This window comes from Oculina patagonica, chromosome 5 (assembly GCF_052425735.1).
Source record: "Oculina patagonica isolate OP01 chromosome 5, crgOcupat, whole genome shotgun sequence".
Taxonomy (NCBI): Eukaryota; Metazoa; Cnidaria; class Anthozoa; order Scleractinia; family Oculinidae; genus Oculina; species Oculina patagonica.
The window spans coordinates 27657822-27682288 of NC_135762.1; the positions used below are offsets into that span (position 1 = coordinate 27657822).

The 24467-nt window shown below is 36.5% G+C and overlaps 2 protein-coding genes across 3 annotated transcripts; one reads left to right on the forward strand and one right to left on the reverse strand.

The window, feature by feature from the left end:
- Positions 1 to 1651: 1651 nt before the first annotated feature.
- Positions 1652 to 18709, reverse strand: LOC144654354 (uncharacterized). Of its 2 annotated transcripts, none has more exons than XM_078514484.1 (17): positions 18304 to 18709; positions 18137 to 18186; positions 16141 to 16294; positions 14618 to 14657; positions 13735 to 13800; positions 12306 to 12372; positions 9823 to 9903; positions 9484 to 9561; positions 9077 to 9146; positions 8708 to 8772; positions 7928 to 7994; positions 7551 to 7599; positions 7306 to 7365; positions 6995 to 7071; positions 5276 to 5427; positions 4785 to 4844; positions 1652 to 3639 (listed from the first exon to the last, which is right to left on the reverse strand). In XM_078514484.1, exons 1-17 carry the CDS (start codon positions 18406 to 18408, stop codon positions 3588 to 3590), a joined length of 1293 nt encoding a protein of 430 aa, XP_078370610.1. In that variant the 5' UTR covers positions 18409 to 18709; the 3' UTR covers positions 1652 to 3587. The 2 variants fall into 2 exon arrangements, with proteins under 2 accessions (XP_078370610.1, XP_078370609.1); XM_078514483.1 differs by having other exon boundaries at positions 16111 to 16294.
- A 64-nt stretch (positions 18710 to 18773) lies between these two features.
- Positions 18774 to 24416, forward strand: LOC144654435 (large ribosomal subunit protein uL6-like). Its single transcript, XM_078514586.1, has 5 exons — positions 18774 to 18809; positions 19856 to 19915; positions 21314 to 21519; positions 22996 to 23206; positions 24273 to 24416. The coding sequence occupies exons 2-5, from the start codon at positions 19870 to 19872 to the stop codon at positions 24374 to 24376; spliced, it is 567 nt and encodes a 188-aa protein (XP_078370712.1). The 5' UTR covers positions 18774 to 18809; positions 19856 to 19869; the 3' UTR covers positions 24377 to 24416.
- Positions 24417 to 24467: the final 51 nt, after the last annotated feature.

Below are 24467 nucleotides of genomic sequence, written 5' to 3' on the forward strand. Positions count from 1 at the left end.
TGTCGTTTCAGCTCTTGTTGATGCTTGGCTTCTTATGAAATTTCGTTGTCTCCTGAGAGATAATCAATGCTGTATTGTTCCAACTGAAACGAAGTAAAAAATAAACGTTCTTGCCGACCGGAAAAGTTAAACGAAGCCGGCGTCTCGTTCCAAGTTTTGAGTTCATCAAAAACAGCATTTACATCAAACTTATAGAAAGAATGCTTTGTCACTTTGGCCAAAAAGGTTTTCTTTAGAACTAAAAACTGAGTTTCACTCATTGCAAATGAATTAACTACAGTAATTTGTGTCCAGCTCAGACGTAATACTATTTGTAGTTCGTCCTTCGGATTTTCCTTTGATTCAAAATCATTTTCAAGCCATCTTAAAGGAACTCATAAAAAGCCAATCATAAGCAACGAAATTTGCTGTCAATCAAGACTCCTCTTGCAAACGTATTCACCTGTCAATCAAGCGAAAATTTCGGAGAATATGATGCTACGGGGGAGAGGGTGGGTGCAAACATAAAAAAATCCTGCAAAGCGAAAATCAGTCTATCAGTCTGAGTGTCGATTGTCGAATTCCAAAACCCAACGGTTAATATTTGCTGTATAAATCTAATGCACAGTTGTGCAAACCCTCCAGTCCAGTGGCATTGCCAGACAAGCTTTAAACTGGAGTCTGCAAGGAGAGCGTAAGAGAGGTCGTCTCCGAAACACATGAACACGTTCTTTTGACGTAGCCTGCGAATACAGACCAATACAGCCGCCTCTCATTTGGCTCCTGTTACCACGCACGTAGTAGCAGGAGCGAATGAGAGGCGGCTGTATTTGCAGGCTACCCTTGACGGAGGGTCTAAATGGGGGTACCTCGATAACAATATTATAAACACCTATTTTTGGCTCTGTAACATGAAACAGTTAAGTTTTAGGCATTTCAACACTAACAGTAAAAAATTCACTGTAAGTAAATTTAATCCACAAAGAAACAAAAACAGCTCCAAAAAGGCTAGCCTGCGAATACAGCCTCCTCTCATTCGCGTCCCGCAAGGACGCGAATGTGAGGCGGCTGTATTCGCAGGCTACAAAAAGGCCAATATTATTTTATTTAGAATATCAAGAAGCTTTTGGCCATTTTCCGACAATTTCCGATCATTTCGGTAGATTTCTGGAGACTACCGAAGATTCCCGAAGACCGTCGAAGATTTCCGGAGACTACCGAAGATGTCTGATGACTGAGAAGTGGCAATGAACATTCCGAGTTCCTTCAAAGGGAGGAGATCAGGGAGAGTCATGCCTTACTGCGAGGTGTCTTATGTTAAGTTAACTTTTTTATCCTGATTATTAGTCACTTAAATGATGGGCATCCAATCAGCTAGCTATATTTTGCCCTTTTCCATTTCTCTTCTCCTACTTGTTTTACTCTATATTTATCTTTGTTATTTGAAATAGAATAAATAAAAAAATGAAATGAAATGCAAGGTAAGCTGCAAAGCGTTTCTAGTCAAAACCGCCTTGTGGGTGTCGACTGGGGGGCCTTCTCGGCGACGAGTTTTCAAAATGCCGAGAAGGCCCTGGGGACGAGGTTGTTACTTTCATGGTTTGCGTAGGCTGGTGATCGAAGACCATGTGGAATTGAAGGAAGTGACAGGCTTAAAAATCTCAACAAAACAACTCTTAACCACATTGCTTTTGCTTTACTTTGCTCAGATGTACAAACATTGTCGTGGTTACAATGGAAACCACATTATTCTTCTGACATTACTGTATGATAAATTAACAGTAAACACTGATACCCCTGTATTTAAATGAATTTACATGTACATTGTTTGCATAAAATATTCTTTCAGATACTTAGCTGTTACAGCTGAACCCCGATAACTCGAACCCTAGATAACTCGATTCTCATGCTAACTCAAACCTTTTTCGAATCCCCTCAAGATCATTTTCTTACTAAAAATTATTTTATCCTTCATAATTCGAAACCCCACTCGATGAATAGCCTTTGTGGTTCCCTCTATAGCGCGCGCCTGCAGGGAATCACGGTAGTTGTATTCATCAAACCATGCGCGAGACTCAGCAACGTGCATCATTGTTGAGTCTCGCGCGCACGCATGGTTTGATGAATACAACTACCGTGATTCCCTGCAGGCGCGCGCTATAGGGGGAATCGGGTATTGAACCTCTTTCTGTTCCGATTCCCCTTGAAGTTATCGGGATTCAACTGTACTTGGTTGTCAAAAGGCCCATAAAATTATTGGTTAATGGTTTTGATTTTAAGTGACTAGTGATTACTGTAAAAGGAATCTGCTAGTGAAAGTTCAACTTAAATGTACATCTTTGTTTCCTGTGAATTTCATGCACTTGTTTTTAAATTATATTTCACTACATGTACTAAGAATATCTATTATTATTTAGAGAAAATATACTTCTAACCCTACATGTCTCATCAAAAATCGATTTGCCTCATAGAGGTTTGTAAAAATAACTGTACAATGTTTCATATTTATCAAAGCTCTCAGCTAATTTCTTAGCATAAATTTCAGCTGCCTCCTCTGGTGGTCATTCCTTAGTTATCTAGTAAAGAGGTGGACAAAATCCCCATTTGGCTACTGATAACAGACACCATAACATTGTGAAGTTCCATAAATTATCCACACCTCCCCCACGGAAGGGATTTTTTTAACCCCCCCCCCCCACCCCTCTGGAAATTCCAATTAAAATAAGCTCAACATTTCCTTAAAGGTTTTGGCGTTTGAGACCCCTCCCACCACCCAGGAATTTCCAATCCCTTCTGTGGGGAGAATATGGACATTTTCTGGAACCACACATTAACTTAGACAAGTGTTTTCTTTCTTACCAATTACTAGAGGCTTGCATCAAAAATCGACTATCATTCTTTTGCATTCCATTGATTATTGACATTACTGAACTCACCATAATTCACACAAACCTACTGCAAATTTTAAAGTAAAACCAATCATTTTTCTAAAACATTAGTGCTAAAACGCAAATAAATGTACATGTAGTATTTAATTTCATTTTTTGCTGAATGGAAATGTTTGAATCTGTTGAAATGGCGTAGCGCACCACTATATTTTTATTTATTTTCTTTTATTTAATTTACTAGTAGATGAAATCATATGGTGAATATCACTCAGTGAAAAAAAAAAAATTTCATTAAACTGTTTGAGTTTGTTCAGTTGACGATAAATATGATGTGTTGCTGTAGAAAGGTACTCTCTTTTTCCACTCTCTTGACACAAGTAAAAGCTGTCCCAGAGGAGCACTGTTCTATTGCTTTAGTATTTAAAATTTGTAACTCAATCTGTGTATTGTCCTTTCATCTCTTGTGCAATTCTGGCTCTAGATGTTCAACCGATTGATTAAACTATCCACTGGTTAAATCACTATCCAGTGAACGGGATAATTGGTTTTGTTAACATTTTATCCGCTGGATGGTGATTATCCAGTCAATAGTGTTATCAACACTTTGAACGATCGAGGTCTATCTTTATACAGGATTATAATATTTTTTTTCATTTACATGTTATATTGAATAAATAAACTGAACATTAAGTACAACTTAATGCACCAGTTGAAATTAAATCATGAGCCAGCCAGAAGCCTTAGAAGAGCATCTCTTGTTCCTATAACGGCCCTGAAAAAATACAATTATTATTATTAGAAACACCTATAAAGTGCCAATGCAAAATTTATTACATGTATGATATTAGCTTGAGGTTTCTATTAGTTGATAGTTGACAAGAAGCAAGCCCCAAGCATTAAGGCTGAAAGAAACCAAGAGTGAACCATTTAAGACGGAATCCACTAGGAAGTCGGGTAATATTTATTAAAGTTGGACAAAAATCAATTTCCAGAATAATTTAAATCCTATTGCGTTATTTCCTACTCTTAATAAAAGGTAAAGATGTAAGTAATTATCCGTGATAACATCAAAAACAATTTCTTATCAGAGTCTGAGAAAATGAATTTCAAAGTTCACAAGGTATAGGCAAAATCTCATGTGTAACCATTTTGTAAATTCGTCTTAAGCGATTCAGTGGAATTCAGCGGAACTTCAAAATGTGTTTTCGATGTGTGGTGTTGTTAGAAAAGATTTCCTTTGATAAGATATTTGAAGCAGTAACAAAAAAGTTTGCAATAAGGTGGAAATAATTCTGGTATAACAATTTCTTATCAGAGTCTTAGAAAATGATATTTAAAGTTCACAAGCTATGGGCAAAAGCATACATCTTTTAAGCGATTCAGTGGAATTCAGCGTAACTTCAAAATGTGTTTTCGATGTGTGGTGTTGTTAGAAAAGATTTCTTTTGATAAGATATTTGAAGCAGTAACACAAAAGCTTGCAATCAGGTGTAAATAGTTTTGGTACATAACTTTGTCCAATAACTACTCGAAGTCCTGGCGGATTTCCTCTTAATTTTTTTAACAAGGAGACTGATCTATTTAACAGAAAGTTCAGTGAAAGTGGTTTATTTACAGTTTCGGTTTGTGATTTCTGTAGTTTAATTTGCGTAGGCTTCCAGGTCAGTCTGCACAAAGTATGTCTGGGTAAAGTATGCATATAATCAGGAAGTTGCAGCCAGAAATAACTTTAGTGGGGCAAAGTGGCAGTGTTTCAAAGTCTTTTCATTACTTTTTTTTTAGGGAAATTCGATTTATGCTATTTCAACAGCCTGTAAACCTGTTTGCATATTAAACAATAGTACTGTTAAAGTTCAAGCGTAAAAGCTCTTTACAGTCTTACACTGCTCAACATAAAAATAACTGAACACTCCTTACCCAACTAATCCAAGAAATATAATTACTATGTCAATCAGCCATTCACATTTTGTGAGATGTCTAAAAATAAGGTAAAGATAAAAAACAATTATTAATAATGTTTTACAGATCAATAAAATTTGACACCAACGAGAGCGTATGGGTGTTCAATAATTGGGTACTTTTCCTTATAAATTGTATTCAAAGCGCGAAGAGTTGTGTGGATATGAATTACAGTAGCCTGCAAGGCCGGCATTCAAAGAGGTGGGAGAAGGGGAGTTCGATCATGGGCGTGGGCAGGAGCAGAGAGTGCGAAGCACTCCCCTTTGAATGCCAGCCACACAAGCTAGAATTATAGGGTTCTAACAGCCAGAATTTTTCATTGTGGTTGGAGCTCTGTCGTCCACAGCGGAGATAGAAAAACCATTTCTTAACAGTCATAGGTCTGAGCCAGCAAGATCTTAACCCAAGCCTGTTAAAGTACAAAAATCCCTTTAAATCAATGTACCTACCCTTCAAATATTCGAAGGTGAAAGATCCCTGGTAAAATAAATCCTAGCAGTGTACAACAACTGGATCCAAAGAATGCCATAAGTGTAGAGAAATTTGGAATTACAAGCACAACAATGCCTGATAGTATTACAACACAGCCACGTAAAATACACTAGAAGAGAAAAAAGGAACCTGCCTGTTAGTAGCTTGCCCTCAACTAGAAACCTTTTATAAACAAACTTCTTTAATTTCTTTTCCAATAAAAATTTAAACTGCCATACAATCTAATGATAATGATAATGATAATGAATTTATATAGCGCATTTTTCATGTGTATATGTTCAAATGCGCTGTACACCAGACCACAACACCGGGAGCTTCGTGCCCTACTCTTTCGAATAGTGTGTGGGTCTTTAACGTCCCCTGTTATAAGACGAAGATACAAGAGACGGGACCTACGGTTTATCGTCCTTCCGAGAAGACAGAATGTCTAACCATTTGCAGATTTTAATTACAAAGGCAGCACATTCTCCTCAGTTATTTTAAGACCCTGAGTGTTGGTCCGGCTGGGGTTCGAACCCATTGACCCCCGCACAGCAGCCGCGCCACCAACTGAGCAGCCAGGCGGGGCAGCCAGTGGTAGAGCGCCGGACTGCTGTGCGGCTAGCTCACGCATTAATGCCGATGTCTTTCCAATTATCTTTATCATGATCTTTAATTTTCTTCTTGTAGTTCTTAGGTTTCAGGTAAAAAAGAAAGATACAGTCTGTAATTGAGCCTAGTGGCCCAGAAGGCCAGATAAAAAGTCTGTGTTTAAGCCAAGTGGTCATACAGCCGGAGCTTATCCCCGTTTTTGTAGAAGAAAGCCTTTTTTTAAATAGGGTTATTCCTTCAGTTTTTAAAAAAAAAATTTTTTTAAAAAAAGGCCCAAAAAAAAAAAAAAAATTGTAAAAAAAAAAAAGTAAAAAAAAAAAAAAAAAAAAAAAATAAAAAAAAATAAAAAAATTTAAAAAATTGTAGCACAAACCAACTAGGAGTACTTCTACTCTCTGTGGATGGGATGATAGTCCATTGCAGGGTTACCCCGTGCATTAAATTCCCCAGTACCCATTTATACACATGGGTGGAGAGAGGCACTATCATGAGAGTTTAGTGCCTCAAAATAACACAACACAGTGACCCTGGCCAGGGCTTGAGATTCCAGGTCTACAACTCGACCTGCAGTCCAACACACTGAACATTAGGCCACCACAGCTCCTGTAGTGTACATGCTGTACTTCACATAGAGCAGTTTTCAATTGAGTGTCGTAAAACCAAAACCAAAGTAATTATTCTGGCCAATCAAAAAGACACAGACAATCCAGTGGACCAATCAAAACTCAAAATAAATACATGTACCCGACACGAAGCACAGGAAAACGTGCGCGAGCGAGTCACAATTGGTTTTGGTTTCACTTCTGATTGGTCAAGAAAGTGGCGCAAAATTTTAAAACCAATCACTTAGAAGCGTACTGATGCAAAACCAAAGCAAATGCGAATTACTTTTGACACTCAAGTGAAAACTGCTCTAACTGACCTACAGTTTGCTAATGACTATTGTAAGCACTGAAGCTTGCTTTTCTATGGTATTTACATTTATTTACTTAAAAGTTAATTCCTCAGTGTGAGGTGTCAGTGATAAAATATCAGGGGATTTAACTTAGGGCTGTTGAATTAAAAACATTCCGACAAATAATTACCCCTTGATAATAACTACTTTTTCCTCCATCTGGAAGAAGTTTCTTCTCTAGTAATAGTACAACTGGAAACATCATGACTGCAAATTAAGAGCATGAACAAAAAAATCATTATCACATGTTAATGTAACTGTTAACTAATGCCCTCTGCTAATTACCTACCCTTCCCTACTCCCCATATATTTTTTTAAAAAAATCTAATATTTAATTTAAAATAATTTATTTATAACTGGGACAGAGACTACATGTACTAAAAATAAATAATAATTTACCATAAAAGAGCAACACTCACATAGTAATGAAACTGTACTTACTTGGGTAAGTGAAAAATAATGAAAAACAAAGACACAGTTGAACTACAGCAGGAAAAGGACCTAAAAACAATAATTTGAAACATATAACATCAGACAGAAGTTCTGAATCAGAGAAAAACGATAATTTATGTGCATTTAATAATTTAATACTTCCTCTATGGGATACATTTTTGATGTACCACAAACATATAAAAAATTATAATATCTAAATACTAAATACTTGTTATATCGAAAACATTTCTCACCATTAGGTAAATTTAATGTAATCATTTGCTCAGTGTATTCTCCAAAGGACTAGAAAACCAAAAAATAAACCACTCAAGATTAAATTTATTAATTTAATGAATGTCTAGTCACAGCATACTCCACTGTAACATGCAAAATGCACAATCATTAACAATAAAAAATCACATTTAATGATGATCCGCACAAAAACAAGCACGACCACATGAAAGCTAATTTTACAAAGGACACAAATCCTTAACAAATACAGGGAAGAAGTCAACCAAACAAAATGTTAATTAAAGGTTTGATTCTTTAATAATATAATTAAAATTCAATATCATAATCGATGATACATTGATACAATCACATGTCATTTTAAAAATAAAATTGTGCCTACCAAATAACCACAGGCACCAAATGCAATATACAACGTTGTAACTAAAAACAATGTCATCTTGAATACACTGAAAGAAAAAAAATAAATTTTACAAGTTAGAGTGATCAATTCATAGTTTCTCCCAACAATATCTATAGTCTGCCATGTGGACAGGTGAAGAGAAAGAAGAAAATCATCAAGTTCAAGAGGATAGTGTCTTGAACCTGATTTACTTCCTACTTCTACTTCTAACATTAACAGAACTTCAACTTTGCAATCAGTACCTAGGAAAAGTTTATAGTTTGAGACAATTTTTGACTGAAAGCCCTGGTTAGAGAATATAAGGCAAAATGTCAACTTTCGCATGTCTAGATTCGCAAAGCCTGACAATTTACTTCAAGAATTTTCATTGGATAATAACATCATCTTTACTTGAAGCTTGGTTCCTCAAACAAACCATTCAAAGACCATAGCTCATAGCTAAAGAATAGTGGTTATAAATTTTAATTAAAAGTAAAATTCACTTCCCATAAATATTTCACTTCAGTCTGTCATTATAATTTCTTCAATAAAAATCAATAAATACAGCTCTGTGTGCAGGGTTCATGTTATACACTTGAACACGTACTAAATGATAGCAAAAGCGTTAAAGACGCTTTTCATGATCCATTAAACAGAAACTAAATGGATACCGGTAGTAAACAATTTATTCCATTAAGCGTAAAGCATTTAGTGGCTGTTTTCACTTTCCAGGTCACAATTACAAACTTGTTTGGAGCTTAATCAAAGTCAAATACTTACTTTCTAAATTTGTCTCTTGAATCTCTTGCACAGGATGCCTCCAGTGACAATATTAATCCTGCACCCTACATTAGAACAGTATACATCAATAAGAATTATATTCTTATTATATCTTAATCTGAACACCACACTTCAACACACTTTGTATGAGTCCATTTATACACACTTTTGAGAAAATATTTTTTTTTGAGGATAATGAATGGAACAAATCACTGATTGACTGTTGTACATTGTATATCATATACCGATCATTTTTTTTTTACCTTATCAATCTGTCTTTATCCTCTGCAAATAAAAATTAATTGCCATTTCTTTATCACAAATTGTTTTCTTTTATATTTTTTTTTTGTTTTGCTTTAATTTACTTACCTCATAGCAGTATATTGCCACACCCAAGAAAAATGGCAGACCACTTATTCTTGCAACCTGAGGATGAATCCTGATAACACAGAGTTAGATAAAATCAAGAGAAAGTAATACATTTTAAGCAATGTGTTCAAATTGTAGATTAACACTTATTGTGGCTAAACCCTGCATGAGAAAACCTTAATCCAAAAACAATAAAAAAGTAAAATTGATTTGTCATAGAACTTCCATCATCTACTTTTGCTAGGAGAGAAGGCTGACTGAGACTGGCTGACACCCCTTCCCTCCCCCCTCCCCCTGCACTCTCCAGACCACTCATCCAACAAAAGAGAGATACATTAACAAACTCATTTCCCTTTACAAAGAAAGTAACTGAAATTAGACAAAGTACAGTAACTATAATAACTTACTTGACTTTATCAAAGTGTGCAAAGTCAAACCAAAAGACTACACAATAAGCAAACACATTGGCAAAATCTGCAAAAAGACTGCATAAAAACAGGTATTAGTTATTATTTAATCACAACAACTGGTACTTCATGCTTTCATAGAATATACTGTACCTCTTGAAGATACAGAACTTCTTGAGTTGTTTTTAATTAGAACTTTACCACTTTTTTCATAATTATTTGGCAAGAACCTGTGTTATATTCTCATGAAAATTTATGATGCATTTATATTTTTATCGACTTCAGTTATAAATTAAACAATATTTATAAAAATGCACAATTTATAAAGGCGACATTTACCTGAATATAGCTAATTTCTTCAGATGTCTGAAATTTACCAGAATAGCTAGTGGTGGTAATAAACTCATAAGGAACTGGTGCCTGCAAAAAAAACCCAAGAAATCATATATATTATGATCAGTCAAAAACCACTTTAATTATATTGTAAGAATTTTAACATCTTTGAGCTTTTTTCTAATGAACTTGCTTAATGTTTACTGTTCTTGATTTTGGCAGTTCTAATTAAGGCCGATTTACACGGCACGATTTTGTTGCATGCGACAAGCTTACGACACGCCTACAACAGTCGTAAGCGAGTTGTAGGTTTGATAAATTACATGACACAATTCGTGTAGTTGGCCTGTTGTAAGCATGTCGCAAGCATGCTGCATGCGACAAAATTGTACCGTGTAAATCGGCCTTTACAAGTGCCCATAATTTTGATGAAGTTCGATGGAATAGGCCTTATTCGTATTCCCCGACGGCCCTGGGGCGAGAGCCTTCTAAACATGAATGCAAGGCTAATGCGGGATACTTTGCTCGAAATTGCAAAGAAACGTATGGAAAATCGCGACTGGGTTGCCGAAAAACCTTAAAAATAATAAACGCTTTGAGGATCTATAGCTAGGAGGTGATCTGCAGGCCAGAGGGATACCAGTGTCAATCAGAAAAAATTAGAAGATCTGGTAGAACTGACCGAGAAGGCTAACAAATTTTCCTTGAAGTAGTTGAATCGGGGGAGTGCAAGTCAGTCATCGAGTCGCAAGGTAATGACCCCAATCTGTTAATAGTTGTTTTGATTGTACATCCGACTTACCAGAGGCAATATACTTAACTTGGAGAGATTTGTATTGCCATTATTTTAAAAAAATAAGAATAAATGTCTGAGAGATGCTGCGTATTGACTACATATTTTGATCGGCATATGGACAAAAACAACTGAACGAAATGGCGCATTAATTATTTACAAATTCGTTTGCTGTTAAATGCTCTCACTGTTTAGTTAAAAGAATAGCTTTTAATTCCACTGAACTGATTTCTTTCAGAGTTTGACTGCTATGTTTCTGTGCTGCTGCCAAAACGTCTTGAGAACTAGTAAATTTAATTAATGTTCTCGCACGCCGGTACATGCAAACTGGCTAGAAAGACCTAAAAATCGCAAGATCTAAACTTCCAAATTCATTTTGCCCCTAAATCATCGAATGTTCGAATAAAAGATAATTTTCTTATTTCAGTTAAGTGAGAATGTCGATAGTTTAATGATCATTTAATATTCTTTCACGAAAATGGTCTGAAACAGAACTGGATGTTTCAGATTAAAATCTCGCACGCACATCAAGATCGGCAAACTCACTAAAGATTACAAAGCAATTTACAGATTCGTTTTGAAGCTAACTACACACAATTTTTGATTAAAAGGCTAGATTTTCATTTGGCTCAAGTGATGCTGTTAATCGTTTCACGCTCATTTCATGCTCTTGCAGTGAAAAAAGTTATCACAGCGCCACAGTTTAAAAAAATAAACAACTGAGATTGTGTGCGTGATCAAATTTAATATAGCAAGTTCCCTCTTCTGAACCCCTTTCTTAAATAGCAATATAGATATCCTCAAGGAAAGTTTAATCTCTCACTTAAGTCGGATATACACTGAAAATAAAAATAAGAGATTAGCTGGAAACATAACCTGGTGTTGAAGTTTACTTCGCAAGTACTGCTGACTCGAAACCGTTCCCGACGATTCAGTGTAAATTTGTTAGCCTTCTCGGTAAGTTCTACCAGATCTTCTAATTTTTTCTGATTGACACTGGTATCCCTCTAGCCTGCAGATCACCGACTAGCTCTAGATCCTCAAAGCGTTTATAATTTTTAAGGTTTTTCGGCAACCCAGTCGCAATTTTCCATATGTTTCTTTGCAATTTGTGCAAAGTACCCCGCATTAGCCTCGCATTCATGTTCAGAAGGCTCTCGTCCCAGGGCCGTCGGGGAATACGAATAAGGCCTATTATACAGGGCAATAACCATTGAGAGTGATTTTTTGAAACTGGGTTACCATGATGATAGTAATTTGATCAAACAGGGCAAAAATTTTACATTTTGAGCAAGGTTCCTCATGGTCACTTAGTGTGTCTAATAATAGCTCATGTGTATATTGTATGTTGGTAAATAAAATGCATTCCATCTATCAATAAGAATCTCCTTGGTTTTAGTCCTTTCGCATTTGACTGAATTTCTTTTGTTATCATTACTTATACAACTGTAAGATAATTACATGTATGTAGTTTAGTATAAATTCATGCCCAAATACCGTATTTGAACCCTGTTACTTAAATTATACAGTGTAGCTAATAAAGCTATTATATTTTTTACATAATATACACCCATTACTCCAGCAACAGATCATCCCTTTCACCATTTATAGAGTCCACACAATAAAACTGTCTTTATGTCAATATTTAGTCAGTGACCGCCAATAAATTTACAAATCTGGTCTGCTGAATACTCACTTGCTCAGAACTGGAAACATGTTGTTTAGAGTGTCAGAGATAAAAATCAAATATGCACATGAAAAACCTGTCAACACATAAAAAAGCATTTAAATTTCAGGGCTTGAGACTAACTTTTTAACTCAATGGTTTACTGGCTAGTGACATATCAGATTTTACTAGCCAAAAGTTATTTTTCACTAGTCAGGTATATTCATTTCTATCGAGAACAGCTGACTTTTCCGAGTTTTTCACTAGCCAAATGGCTAGTAGGAATGCTAAACCTGGTAGCCAAAAGTTAAATTTAAGTAGCCTTTGGCTAGTTGGCTACTGTTAGTCTCGAGCCCTGAATTTCAACAGACTGTTTACACACTGTAAGGGACGTTCAAAATAATTATTTAATATGTTCTATTGGAAGTTCTAACTTGGATCCAAGGTCAAAGTAAAAACAAATTTAAAGAAATTTACTAAATTTGCCCCTCAACCTAACTTTAAAGTAGAATCCCAATTTTTCAAACCCTCAGCTTTTTTAAACTCCTCATTTCTTGAACCAATTTTTGTTTCCCTTGGATAGTACTTCTCTGAAGTAATTTTACCTGATTTCTCAAACCCCTCAGATTTCTCCAAGCAATTTTTGTTTCCCCTGGAGGTTTGAGAAATCGAGATTCTATTGAAATTTTGGTACATAATTCTTCTCAGTAATCTCTCTAAGTTATAGTACTATATTATTTCTGCTGTCATTGTTATATGGCTAAGATATGGAGAGTGACACTCCGGTGAAGCCATAAGCGACACAGAGTGTCACCGGCGGAGCGGGGGATTTTTTTCTTCGGGCGTGCTGGAATACAAAGCGGTCAACAGCAAACGCGGAAGAAACAAAAACAAGGTACATACACCCGAAGACAAAAATATATGTTCCGCTGGAAGTTGATGCACAGAACACAGATCGCTAAGGGAGGGAGGGCGGGACGCAACATTTGAACTGTAGTCGTGGTGTTTTACCGTCGAAAGACCTAGAACTGAGGTGCACGCTGAAGGGAACGGTTAATATTGCACCGCTACACCAATGGGAGAGAGCCATGGGGATAATTAGCCATTTCCACGGGACTTATGACCTGCATACATAATAAAGTACTATGCAAATGACTTTGAATAGAGAAGTGTGGGAATTACACATGCTTTGTGAGGTTAATTGTCATCAACCAATCACACAGAAAATTATTTTTCTAGATAATCATTCTCTTTTAAAAGTTGTTGGAAGAGCGCATGGAAAGCTTTTGAATCACCTGCCAGGTTTAGCAAATGACTAACAAATTATGTTTACAACATCTACTAGATGTACACTACAGTATATAGCTTATAAATCTGATTAACTTGAACAGTGGATGGTCGAGTGCTTAATATCAGTTATTACATGTACAGTATAACAGTAGCTCTTAACAACTGATACCTATTTGTGAAATGACTATGCTTATGTCAACTAGGGCTCTTCCAGAATTTCCCAGAGCATAATAACCTGAAACAACAAGAAGACAGATATTGCTCATAGTACTTCACCAGGGGTTTGGACACACCAGGGGTTAATCTGGCTTATTGCTGGTTTTCACTGTCACGCAATCAAAAAATAAATTCGAAACCATTCAACTACAGAAGCTAGGAATTTCAAATATTATAGATGATAAATAGATAAACAATTTCTCCAAGTTTTTTAGGTCTGTATGGTGCACCGTTCGCCAGTTATTTCGCGAACGTTTCCACGCAAATTTATAAAGCTTAGTATGGAGATGCCATAACTGTGTCCTTCCGAGGGACACAAATATGGCCGCCGTGATGTCAGAGAAACCATCTGGAACTCAATTCTGTTTACAACAGCGGCAATCTTTGGCTCATGAGCTAGTACAGTTTCACATAAACACCACTTATTATATCTGAAATGTTCAATCTGCTGAAAATGGAAAGGAAAGGCCTTTTTCAAACAAAACAGCTTTGTCACGGCACTCAGCTTGATGTCACATACGACAGAGAAATCAAATATTCAAAATGCTCTGATTAAAAAACGAATGACACTATCGATCTGGAAATTTGCAAAAAGATATATTTTTAGTTTATCTTACGTCTAATGACAACAAAAATTTAGTAGGCCCAGTGAATTTTGATTTCAGAATTTTATGACGTAACATGAAAACCAAGAATACCTGAAAAGTATGTTGACCAACATTTCCAGGTCACTGATTTACAAAAAAGCAACAAAGTGCTTAAAAAATTTACATCGTCTAAAAGAATAAGTAGATTCATGTACTGATGAATGACGAAACACTGTACAAAACACTCACCAAGATCTCCATAATCAATCTCATGATGGGGATTCTGCAACTAAATATCCATGAGAACTAAATATTAACCTGATATACAATAATCAAGCATTTATCATACAATCTACATTGTACACACATGCATACATGTACTGAAATGTCAGGTTCAATATAATAATTGTAGGAGTCCATCACCTTACAACGAACCTTGCAACAGACATGCTAGTCCATTGCAAGGTTACCCCCAGCTGCTATTTAAAGTGCCGGTAACCAATTATATACACCTGGGTGGAGAGAAGCACTATGAGAGTAAAGTGTCTTGCCCAAGAACACAACACAGTGACCCTGGCCAGGGTTTGAATGGAGACTGCTCAATCCAAAGTCCAATATGATGATACATGATATGTATATGTTGCAGTTAATTTTCGATCTCAGTTAATTTTTTTATTTTAACTAGTTAGTTTTTTTTTCTAACTAGTTTTTTTTTATTCTAGGTTAATAAGTAGAAAAAGTAGAACACCTCCCCTCCCTTGATATCTCATACCCCCCCCCCATCCTTACTAACCCTCCCCTACTATCTGCTGTTATCCCCCTCCCCTAAGTACTATCATTTATTTATTTTTCCTTTTTACTAACCTGCACTGGATTTGAACTCTCAACCTCTGGATTTGCTGTCCAACCCCTTATCCACTTTGCCACGTAGGAAACATTGGGTGAACTACTATTTTTTTTAAATATATGATACCCTTACCCTTACCCCATTATTTAACTAGTTAAAAAAAATCAACTAGTTAGAAAAAAAACTAACTAGTTAAAATAAAAAATTAACTGAGATCAAAAATTAACTGCAACATATATGTATTCTGCAGGTAAATACAATGTATTTACATTTTATCTGCCTGTATAGTATGTTGCTGGACATGCATCAAAAGAAAGAGAAGTCTGCAAGAAAAATGCTTTAGCAAGATTGCTAAGGACCATCACAGTAGGACGGGAATTTAGGAAATCCAAATAATTTAGAGAGCATTGAAACATAAAGAGAAATAAAATACAAATAGATCTTGAAAAGATCCAGTAAGGAGAGAACATGACTTTAGCAGACTTAACTGCTACAGTCAAACCAGATGTTCTTTTGATAGGAACTCTGCAATGTTGCAGTGCAATGTACCAAATGAATACTGATTCTCAGTTTTATTTTGCCATGTAAAACGAGGTTATACCACCTCTGTTTCAAAGAAAAAACAGTTGACAATAGGACAATGGCCGATTCCCACTATGGTGCATGCCTGCAGGGAATCATGGTAGTTGTATACATCAAACCATGTGTGAGACTTAGCAACGATGAATACAGCTACCGTGATTTCCTTTAGGAGTGTGCCACAGAGGGAATCGGACATTAGTTACTCCTTCTTTAAAACATAGGTGGAGTTGTTATGTTCGGTTTTCTACCAGAAAAATAACATCAAAAGAACATCCGCTTTGACTGTAATTATTGCTAAATTAGCAATACTGACTAGCAGTTCATCCACTACTTCATCCATTACTTTATCCACTTCTCCGTTTTCAGCCGTCTTCAGCAATTCCTTCTCCTCTGACGCAATCTTTCCGTCACCTGACAACACTGAGCCATTAATGTGGTCAAGCTTCTTCCACGTTATCTTTTTCTTGCAGTCAATAATCAGTAACATTGCTTTCACACTGTAAGGAGCACAAAACAAACTTTATTAATACCAGTAAACAAAACTTTTGTGGGGAACCCATGTCGCTTGTCTAAATTTAAAAATGTCCTGTGTCGCTGTTTTATCGCACTTCCCGTCCCTGTCGGTAGTTGAATTGAAGGAAAATTGTTTGTCCTTGTCGGAATTTAAGTTTTTCCAAAAGGTTTGCCGTTTGTCACAATTTTATTTTATGTGCCAGCTGTCGCTTCTTTCTGGGCCGTGTCGCTTGTCAGAATTTACCCTGACAGGGCCTCATTGAAGGGCACTACAAGCAAACAAAATAGAAGGAAATGAAACTTTGGATGTTGGTTTTTTGGGAAGGAAAAAAGTGGAGAACCTGGAGAAAAACCCTCTGAGCAAGGCGAGAACCAAAAACAAACTCAACCCACATAAGGCACCTGGTGGAAACCAAACCCGGGCCACATTGGTGGGAGACAAGCGTTCTCACCACTTCACCATCGCTGCTCCCCCCTTTTGTGCTAAAATTATGACCAACATAAGTACCTTCGCTCATACACAAAATATGCCCAGAACAGCAAGATGAGGATAACGGTGAATTGTCAAAAGGTAATCAAATTGTACAGTTGGAGTAGTTTTTTGGTGATTTTTCCAAGACACAGTGACATTGTATGCAAAGAGTCTGGGCCCTACTTTTTACCAAATAGTAATGAAGTTATTTTATTGGCCTTGAATTCCCTCACTGGATCAGTTACTCACTCACTTCATTCTGATATAAAACCGCAATTAATTTATGCATTAAACGGTAAACATGCTTACAGAAAGGTTCTTTAAAATGCAATTCAGTCATGTCAATCAGAAGTAAATTATTCTCCAACCTCATTTCCAGGGTCGCTCTCTTACAGGAAACAAAGTTGTATATTTACAAAAGAAATTCCTAAGCGTGAAAGAGGATCAAAGATCTTCATCGTGACACAGCTTAATTTTCAGATTTTGGATGTATTAATTTTCAAATCAAGACACTTAGGTCTGGTTCACACCAAAAACATAACAATGTATTATATAAAGGAAAAAAAGCTGATCTTTTCAACTAGCCCAGCCCTGTCCAACTCACCCAGGCTATGTGACAGACCTTTCTTTGAATACTGGATAACTTAAAATGTCAAATATAGCTTTTTATGAATTTTGATTGCTTTATAATATACAATTGATCTTTTGCTTCCTTGCCTAGCTCACAAAGCCTTTTTCTGTCACAAACTACTACTGGTTTGAGAGCATCTTGCCAGCTGTTGCCACAGTGTATAGGAAAAAACATTTTTTGGTGTATTTTTCACAGTAATGTTAAAGCTGTGGCTTGTGTGGTTTCATGCATTTCCTTGGTGGGGATTTTGCCCAGGAGGAATTACATGTATAGCCCTAACTCATTCATTAGTACCAGTATTCTAAATTACCCATTTTGACACATCGTTGATGTTTGCTAAACTGTTTCAATAAAGCTTGTTTTTAGAAAAAGTTTAGACAAAAAAGTTAGAATAAGCTAGTCTTTTATCTTAAAGCTAAGCGTATATACGGCTTAAAAAGTTATTAAATTAGAAGCCCGGGCGAGCAAAAAATCAAAACAATTTTGCCAAACTGTAAATTAAAAGCCAACTTATGACTGCTCAAGAACAAAAAGTCAACAACAAACGTATTCGCTGCTATGACTACAAGTACTCCCTATCAAAAATCCATATTCACGATATTTTTAAAGGACCGGCAAAGCAAACTCTGTTGCCTACACTAAATACCGAACGTGAAAGTTTGTACTTTCAGACGGTGAAGGCAAAAGCTATCGTTTAGCCAGTGATTTTAAGTAAAAACTTACCTTAATGTACCAATTAATGCCATGATCGCACTCCCTTCGATAACTCCCGCCTGACAAATAAAACAATCAACCTTTTAGTTGGCCAAAATCTTCATTCTCCAAATATGCGTTCGTGGCATCGCCGTACCGCGTTCGTTCGAGCGATCGCTCAAGCTTCAGCGCCTTACCTCTCTGAATGCATGAGGCATTCCCAAAATCCCAGCACCGATGAACGAAATAAATATATTGGCGAACATCTTGATGGAACTTTTGGCCCCATCATCTTGATGCATTCTCCGCAAAATGACATTTAACGTCCCCTAACTTTCGCCACCACAGCCAAACTTGACTACATCCAGCGGTAAATATGTGTCAACTCTTGAAGAGGGACTGGTATCTATCTTCCCTGCGGGGGTAGGGGGAGGTAGTGGTGGTTCGTAATCACATTTTCTTATAACAGCTCAACCAGAGTTACCAAAGGTTTATCAGAACATTTCAAAAATTTCTTTTTCTTACATTTTTACCATCTAAGTGTAACTTGTTTTCTTTTTTTACCGTTTTCAAGCCAGAAATGATCTTTGTATTGTTTTGTTCACCCCACCCTAGACCTGAGGAGGAAAAATTGTCCATCGAGCCTGGTTACTAAGCAAGTTACAAACTCGACTCTTTCTCTTTCCTTCCATCTTCGGCGAAGGTAATAATCTTGTTTGATATCCACGAACATTTACCTCTTCGCTGTATCATCCATCGCTATTTAGTAAATATCTATGAAATACATAAACATATTTATTTTTGTCATAGCTTATTTTGTTCCAATCGCCCCTTTGAAATGAAGAATCATCTTGCTAAGTCACAAGATGAACTTGCATGTTCGGTGTCCGCAGAGTCTCATGGCCGTGTATTTATTTTTGTATGAAACAACTCGCTTGACTCACTAACGTTTAGAACACATGTGGATGTCAGAAAAATGATTAAAACAGGAGATTTAGTCCCTAATACGACCAAACTACAGTAAAAATAATTGTCAACATGTAAGTTGTCTTTCACGAAAATAACCTCTTATGAAAATATCTGATGGAAGTCCCAATACGTTTTTCTGGACTATTCAGCGTCTCTCACACAGCAAACGAGTTGCCTATTGTTATAAACTTTTTATTTACTACAGTGGAACCCCGATATAACGATCTTCGATATAACGATATTCCCGATATAACGATGAATATGTTATGTCCCGGCAATAGTAAAATGTATGGGACGGAACCCCGATATAACGATTCCTCGATATAACGATATAACTTTACTGCCCCCTTGGCATATCGTTACATCGGGGTTCCACTGTATGTAGATCATTACTGTACATGTCATATTGGAGTAACATCATTTTTTTTAACATTTACCACACTACATAAACTTTTCTGAACGATAAAAGTCAGAAAGCTTATGAAGACATCAGTCTTCTATTAGCCTAACCTATAAAGTCAGAAGCTACTGGGAGACTAGTAGCTTTGACAATCAAAACTATATCGATGGTAATGAACAGGCCTGATTTTAGTGCAAATCGGACAGTAACAACTCATACCTATATAATTAGACAGTCTAAACGTCATGCCTGTGTTATTGGACAGCCCAGTTGCAAAAATTATCCAATGTTTAAAAGTACACGTACATTGTAAGAACCACTCTTAAGGTTTTGCTGTCAGGGAAAAAATATTAAATTATGTACCCTGTTTTCCATTGCAGATTGTCTTTGAGCCATGAAGACGATTCTGGCAAGTCAGACAGTTGAGATACCTGAAAATGGTACTGAAGACAGCAATGTTATTTTTGTTTGAATAATGGGCATTTTGTAGGACTGCAACAATACATTTGCTTACAATACAATACATATCTTTTTATTAGAGCGGTTTTCACTTGAGTGTCGAAAGTATATCGCGTTTGCTTTGGTTTTGAATTACTACGCTCAGTGATTGGCTTTAAAATCTCGCGCCACTTTCTCAGCCAATCAGAACTAAAACCAAAACCAATCGTGACTCGCTCGCGCACGTTTTCCGGCGCTTTGCGCTGGCTACATATATTTGCTTCGAGTTTTGATTGGTTCACTGGATTGTCCGTGTCTTTTGTGATTGGCCAAAGTAATTACATTAGTTTTGGTTTTACGATACTCAATTGAAAACTGCTCTATTTTTTATTAATTTTATTTTTATTTTTATTGATAATCAACACTTTACAAAATAAAAGGATAAGATTTAACCTATACTTATCTGCAATAGATTTTAACTTTCCAATTTAGTTTTTCAAGGCTTTTTTTTACATCGTATACTAAAGCATTCAAAATTATATGTACAACAGGAGTACTAACTTATTACTTAACTTTACTTATTCTAGACGTTTTCCTCAAATGCTTTCCATTTTTGGTTGAACACATTAATCTGATTTGTCTTAAAAGCAATATATTTTTCAGTTTCGTATTTGATTTCTAAAATTTGTCTGAAGTGATCAAAGTTGGGTTTAATTCCTTTTCATTTACAGGTCCAAAGATACGTTTTTCCTAAAATTATTATGTAGTTTACCAAGTCCATTCCCTCCTTCAGAATTCCAATAATAACATCACGTAACAAAAGACACCCGCAACTACCAAGCCTATTCAAAATATTAACAGTCACCGTATTCCAAAAGGACTTTGAAAAAGTGCATTCAAACAAAAAGTGATTGATAGTTTCTCGACTCACTTGACAAAAAGTACAGTTAGGGTTTGTTATGTAGCCTATTAAACAGACGGTCATTTGAAAAGAGAATCTCTCTTTGCAATACATATCTTGATGCAAGTACCACAATGCAATACACGATATGATACATGTGTACATCATTACATAATTTTACCAAACTGTGGTTTCGTCTCAGTTTTTTTGACACAAACCATGTGTTTTTGCTTGTGGGAACCCAAGATTTTGTCAGCTGATACTTATTAGAACTACACATGTGTTGTGTCACATCTTGAAAAATATATCCACCTAGTGATCAGAAGCTAAGCAAGGATGGAACTTTTTTACCCTCTAAATCACTATATCGTTATGAAATCACAATATTTACTGGCTGGAAGTATCAATCAGAGAGCTGACAACACTGCTCTGGATAAGCATTTACTGCATCTTATTGGCAATAATTACTCACAATTAATTATTCTACCTTTTTTTGCAGTCACCATCAAGCTGAGGGGCCGTGAGGTAACAATCAAAGGACCTCGTGGTACCCTTGTACGAAACTTTAATCACTTAAAACTAGAGCTGGTTCTTGTGGGCAAAAAGAAGTTGCGTGTCGATGTGTGGTTTGCAAAACGCAAAGAACTGGCTTGTGTGAAAACCATCTGCACTCACATTGAGAACATGATCAAGGGAGTTATCTATGTAAGTATTTACTGGACAATATTTACTGGCTGGAAGTATCATAAGCATTAGATCTGCATGTACTAAAAGTCATTTTAAACAGAAACTTAAGACATATTTATTTAGCAAGGCATTTTGTTAGTTTATATTAAGAATTTTTTTTTTCTTATAGCTAATTGTAACTAGTGTAGGTTTCGTTTTTAATTTTCTAAAGATTGTAAATAGGTTCTTATTTTTGTATCTATCGTAATGTTTGTAATGCGCATTTGATTATTTTATAGAAAATGCGCAATATAAATATTAAATATTATTATTATTATTATTAAGTACATGTAGTTGACAGGGAAAAGTGATTGATTTTGGAAACCTCAACACCTCTCTAATACAGACACCTAAGGGACAGAGCAAAGTGTCTGTATTATAGAGGTCACTAACGATGGTGTCACTTTTTGACTCCATTGACAGCTTAAAGTGTTCAGTAACTAAAATGATGCCCATACTTGTCTTTACTGCATCTAAATTGATTAATATGCAACATTAATACATTGTCTATCTGTAGAGTACTATATATTTTACATTTCAGCTACATGTACTGTATACAAACGAAATGATCTGCAACACAACGCTGCATGTAATAAAATAACATTACAATTCCATTTAGTTAAATGACTTTTAACAAAGTTAATCTGGGGCATTTAACATAGTTAACTGCCACGAGCTAGCGGGCGCCTTTGGCCAGCGGTCACCTGGTTAAGTGCAGGCTCACATGGTTTGTTGCAGCTTCGTTTTTTCAGCAGCGTGTTTGCTTTGAGCACTAGCGGTCGTTGTAGCGGTCTTCTTCGTGTTTTTTGAGCACTTTCCTAGCGGCTTTGCTCAGCGTTCCCCCACCCCACCCTCCCCTATTTCTTCTCCTTCCACTGATTCAATCAGTGTTGACGGGTGCCTGGAATGGGGGCTCATGGCTGGGTTGCGGGGATTTGCCAGCCATGGGAGCGGTATTCTGTCTAGGGGCTGGCTGGCCACAGTGGAAGCCCCTGGATATCCCAGGCACCCACCTTCCATTTAGCTAGGCAGCAGGTTAAAAAAATGTCCAAGGGGAATAAAGCATTGTTTTTATAACCACTCACTCACTCAACCCTGTTCGTACCCTTGGGCACACAAGGCCGTGTTTTTATAGCCAGAAACAGGAAATTGCATTACGAACAAAAACTGAGAGAGTCAGAGTCTGATCAACGGAGTGCTCACAATAAAGAGGTTATGATCATATGAATTTGCTCCATGGGGCTGAGATTTGGTGCGAAGTGACTGTGTGCGTTGTCCGTATTAGAGACTGAGAGGGTCCATATTATAGAGACTTCTTCTGAAGAAAATATGTGATAATTTTGTTGGGACATCAGATATTTTCCGTAATAGAGAGGTGTCCTTACTTAGAGGTTTGACTGTATTGCGATTCTTGAGTAAAAGCTTACATTTCTGACTTAAATTTATTGTCTTTAGGGTTTTAGATACAAGATGAAGGCAGTATATGCTCATTTTCCCATTAACATCACCGTCTCAGAAGGCAACACCCTGGTAGAGATTCGTAATTTCTTGGGGGAGAAGTACATAAGACGCGTGAGAATGAGGCCAGGTGTCACCTGCACCAATTCCACTGTTAAGGATGAAATCATTCTGGAAGGCAATGACATTGAGCTGGTTTCGAATTCAGGTTAGGTCATGACCAAATCCTTGTACTGTAGTTGCTTTCTTGTGTTGAATTATCATAAAATGCTGGTTATACCCCCCTCCCCCCCCCCCCCCTTCCACCACCATGGCTTAGTGCTCCAAATATTACCATTTGCTTTGGTTTTCATTACTACACTACACTTTGTGGCAAAGCCACGAGTCATTCTCTCCTCATTTTTCCTCCTCATCTGCATACTTTTGACTTCTCAGGTCGCACATAGGATTTCAGGTACAAAAACCAACAACTTGCATTCAATACACTTTGTGATTGGTTTCAAAATCTTGTGTCACTTTCTCGACCTATCAAAAGCAAAACTAAAATTTCCCACATGTTTTCTCACACGTTGTGCCACTAAATTTGCTCACTGGGAGAAAAGACTTGAATGTTGGTGAATGAAAAAACTAGAAAAGAATTCTTGGCACTTCTGATCACATTTTTCTGTCAGGGTCAACAGTGACCCCTTCAGTTTTAATTGATTGGAACATGGTACAGGTTTAACGTTATGTCCACACTTTCACAGGGCAACCATCTTCAAAATCTTTGTTTGTCATCACTTTTTTTTTACCTTGGTTCACTGTTTTGATAAAGGGGCTTTGTCACGGATTTCAACAGATTTTTAAGCAGCCAAAATTTATATTTGTGTTGTAGGAAACCTGAAAATAATGGTCCATTTTTATTAACAATTGCTATATTAGAGCACTTAAACTGTTTACAAGCGTCCTTGGCTGCAGGAGGCTAGGATGGAAATGGATTGCAAGCTTGAAAAATTGAGGCTAAACTTTTCGAGTTGTTTCCGGGGGTCTTCAAAGTTTCAATATTTATAGCCGAAGTTTGATTTCTATCCACAAATTATATATTCCTTAAAATGTTCAGAGGTGATGTTTTTTATAGGTTAAAGTGCCTACCACTAATTTCAGAACAAAGACCAAATATCTGTGAAATCTTCTTGACATAGCTCCTTTTATGTCATTTTCTCAGACTTGGTAGTAATTTGTCAACAGTATGTGTGACAACTGTTCTCAACGCTCTTTTGCTCCTCATTTTACAGCTGCCCTGATTAAACAGTCAGCCACCGTAAAGAACAAAGACATCCGTATGTTCTTGGATGGTATTTACGTGTCTGATAAAACAACTGTTGTTGCTGAGGAATAAGCTTGTAATAAAATAATAAAACGTTATTGCCACTAAACAAGGTTGTGGTTTATTTTCCTTCCTTACAGCAAGAGTATTCTTCATTACAACA

Excerpts from the sequence above, each read along its gene's own strand:
- LOC144654354 (XM_078514483.1), bottom strand. The coding sequence starts at position 18,408 with ATGCATCAAGATGATGGGGCCAAAAGTTCCATCAAGATGTTCGCCAAT. Across the intron at positions 18,187-18,303 it reads TGCCTCATGCATTCAGAGAG|GCGGGAGTTATCGAAGGGAG; the intron begins GTAAGGCGCTGA and ends TTTATTTGTCAG. Across the intron at positions 16,295-18,136 it reads GCATTAATTGGTACATTAAG|TGTGAAAGCAATGTTACTGA; the intron begins GTAAGTTTTTAC and ends TGCTCCTTACAG.
- LOC144654435 (XM_078514586.1), top strand. The coding sequence starts at position 19,870 with ATGAAGACGATTCTGGCAAGTCAGACAGTTGAGATACCTGAAAATG. Across the intron at positions 19,916-21,313 it reads AGTTGAGATACCTGAAAATG|TCACCATCAAGCTGAGGGGC; the intron begins GTACTGAAGACA and ends CTTTTTTTGCAG. Across the intron at positions 21,520-22,995 it reads TGATCAAGGGAGTTATCTAT|GGTTTTAGATACAAGATGAA; the intron begins GTAAGTATTTAC and ends TATTGTCTTTAG.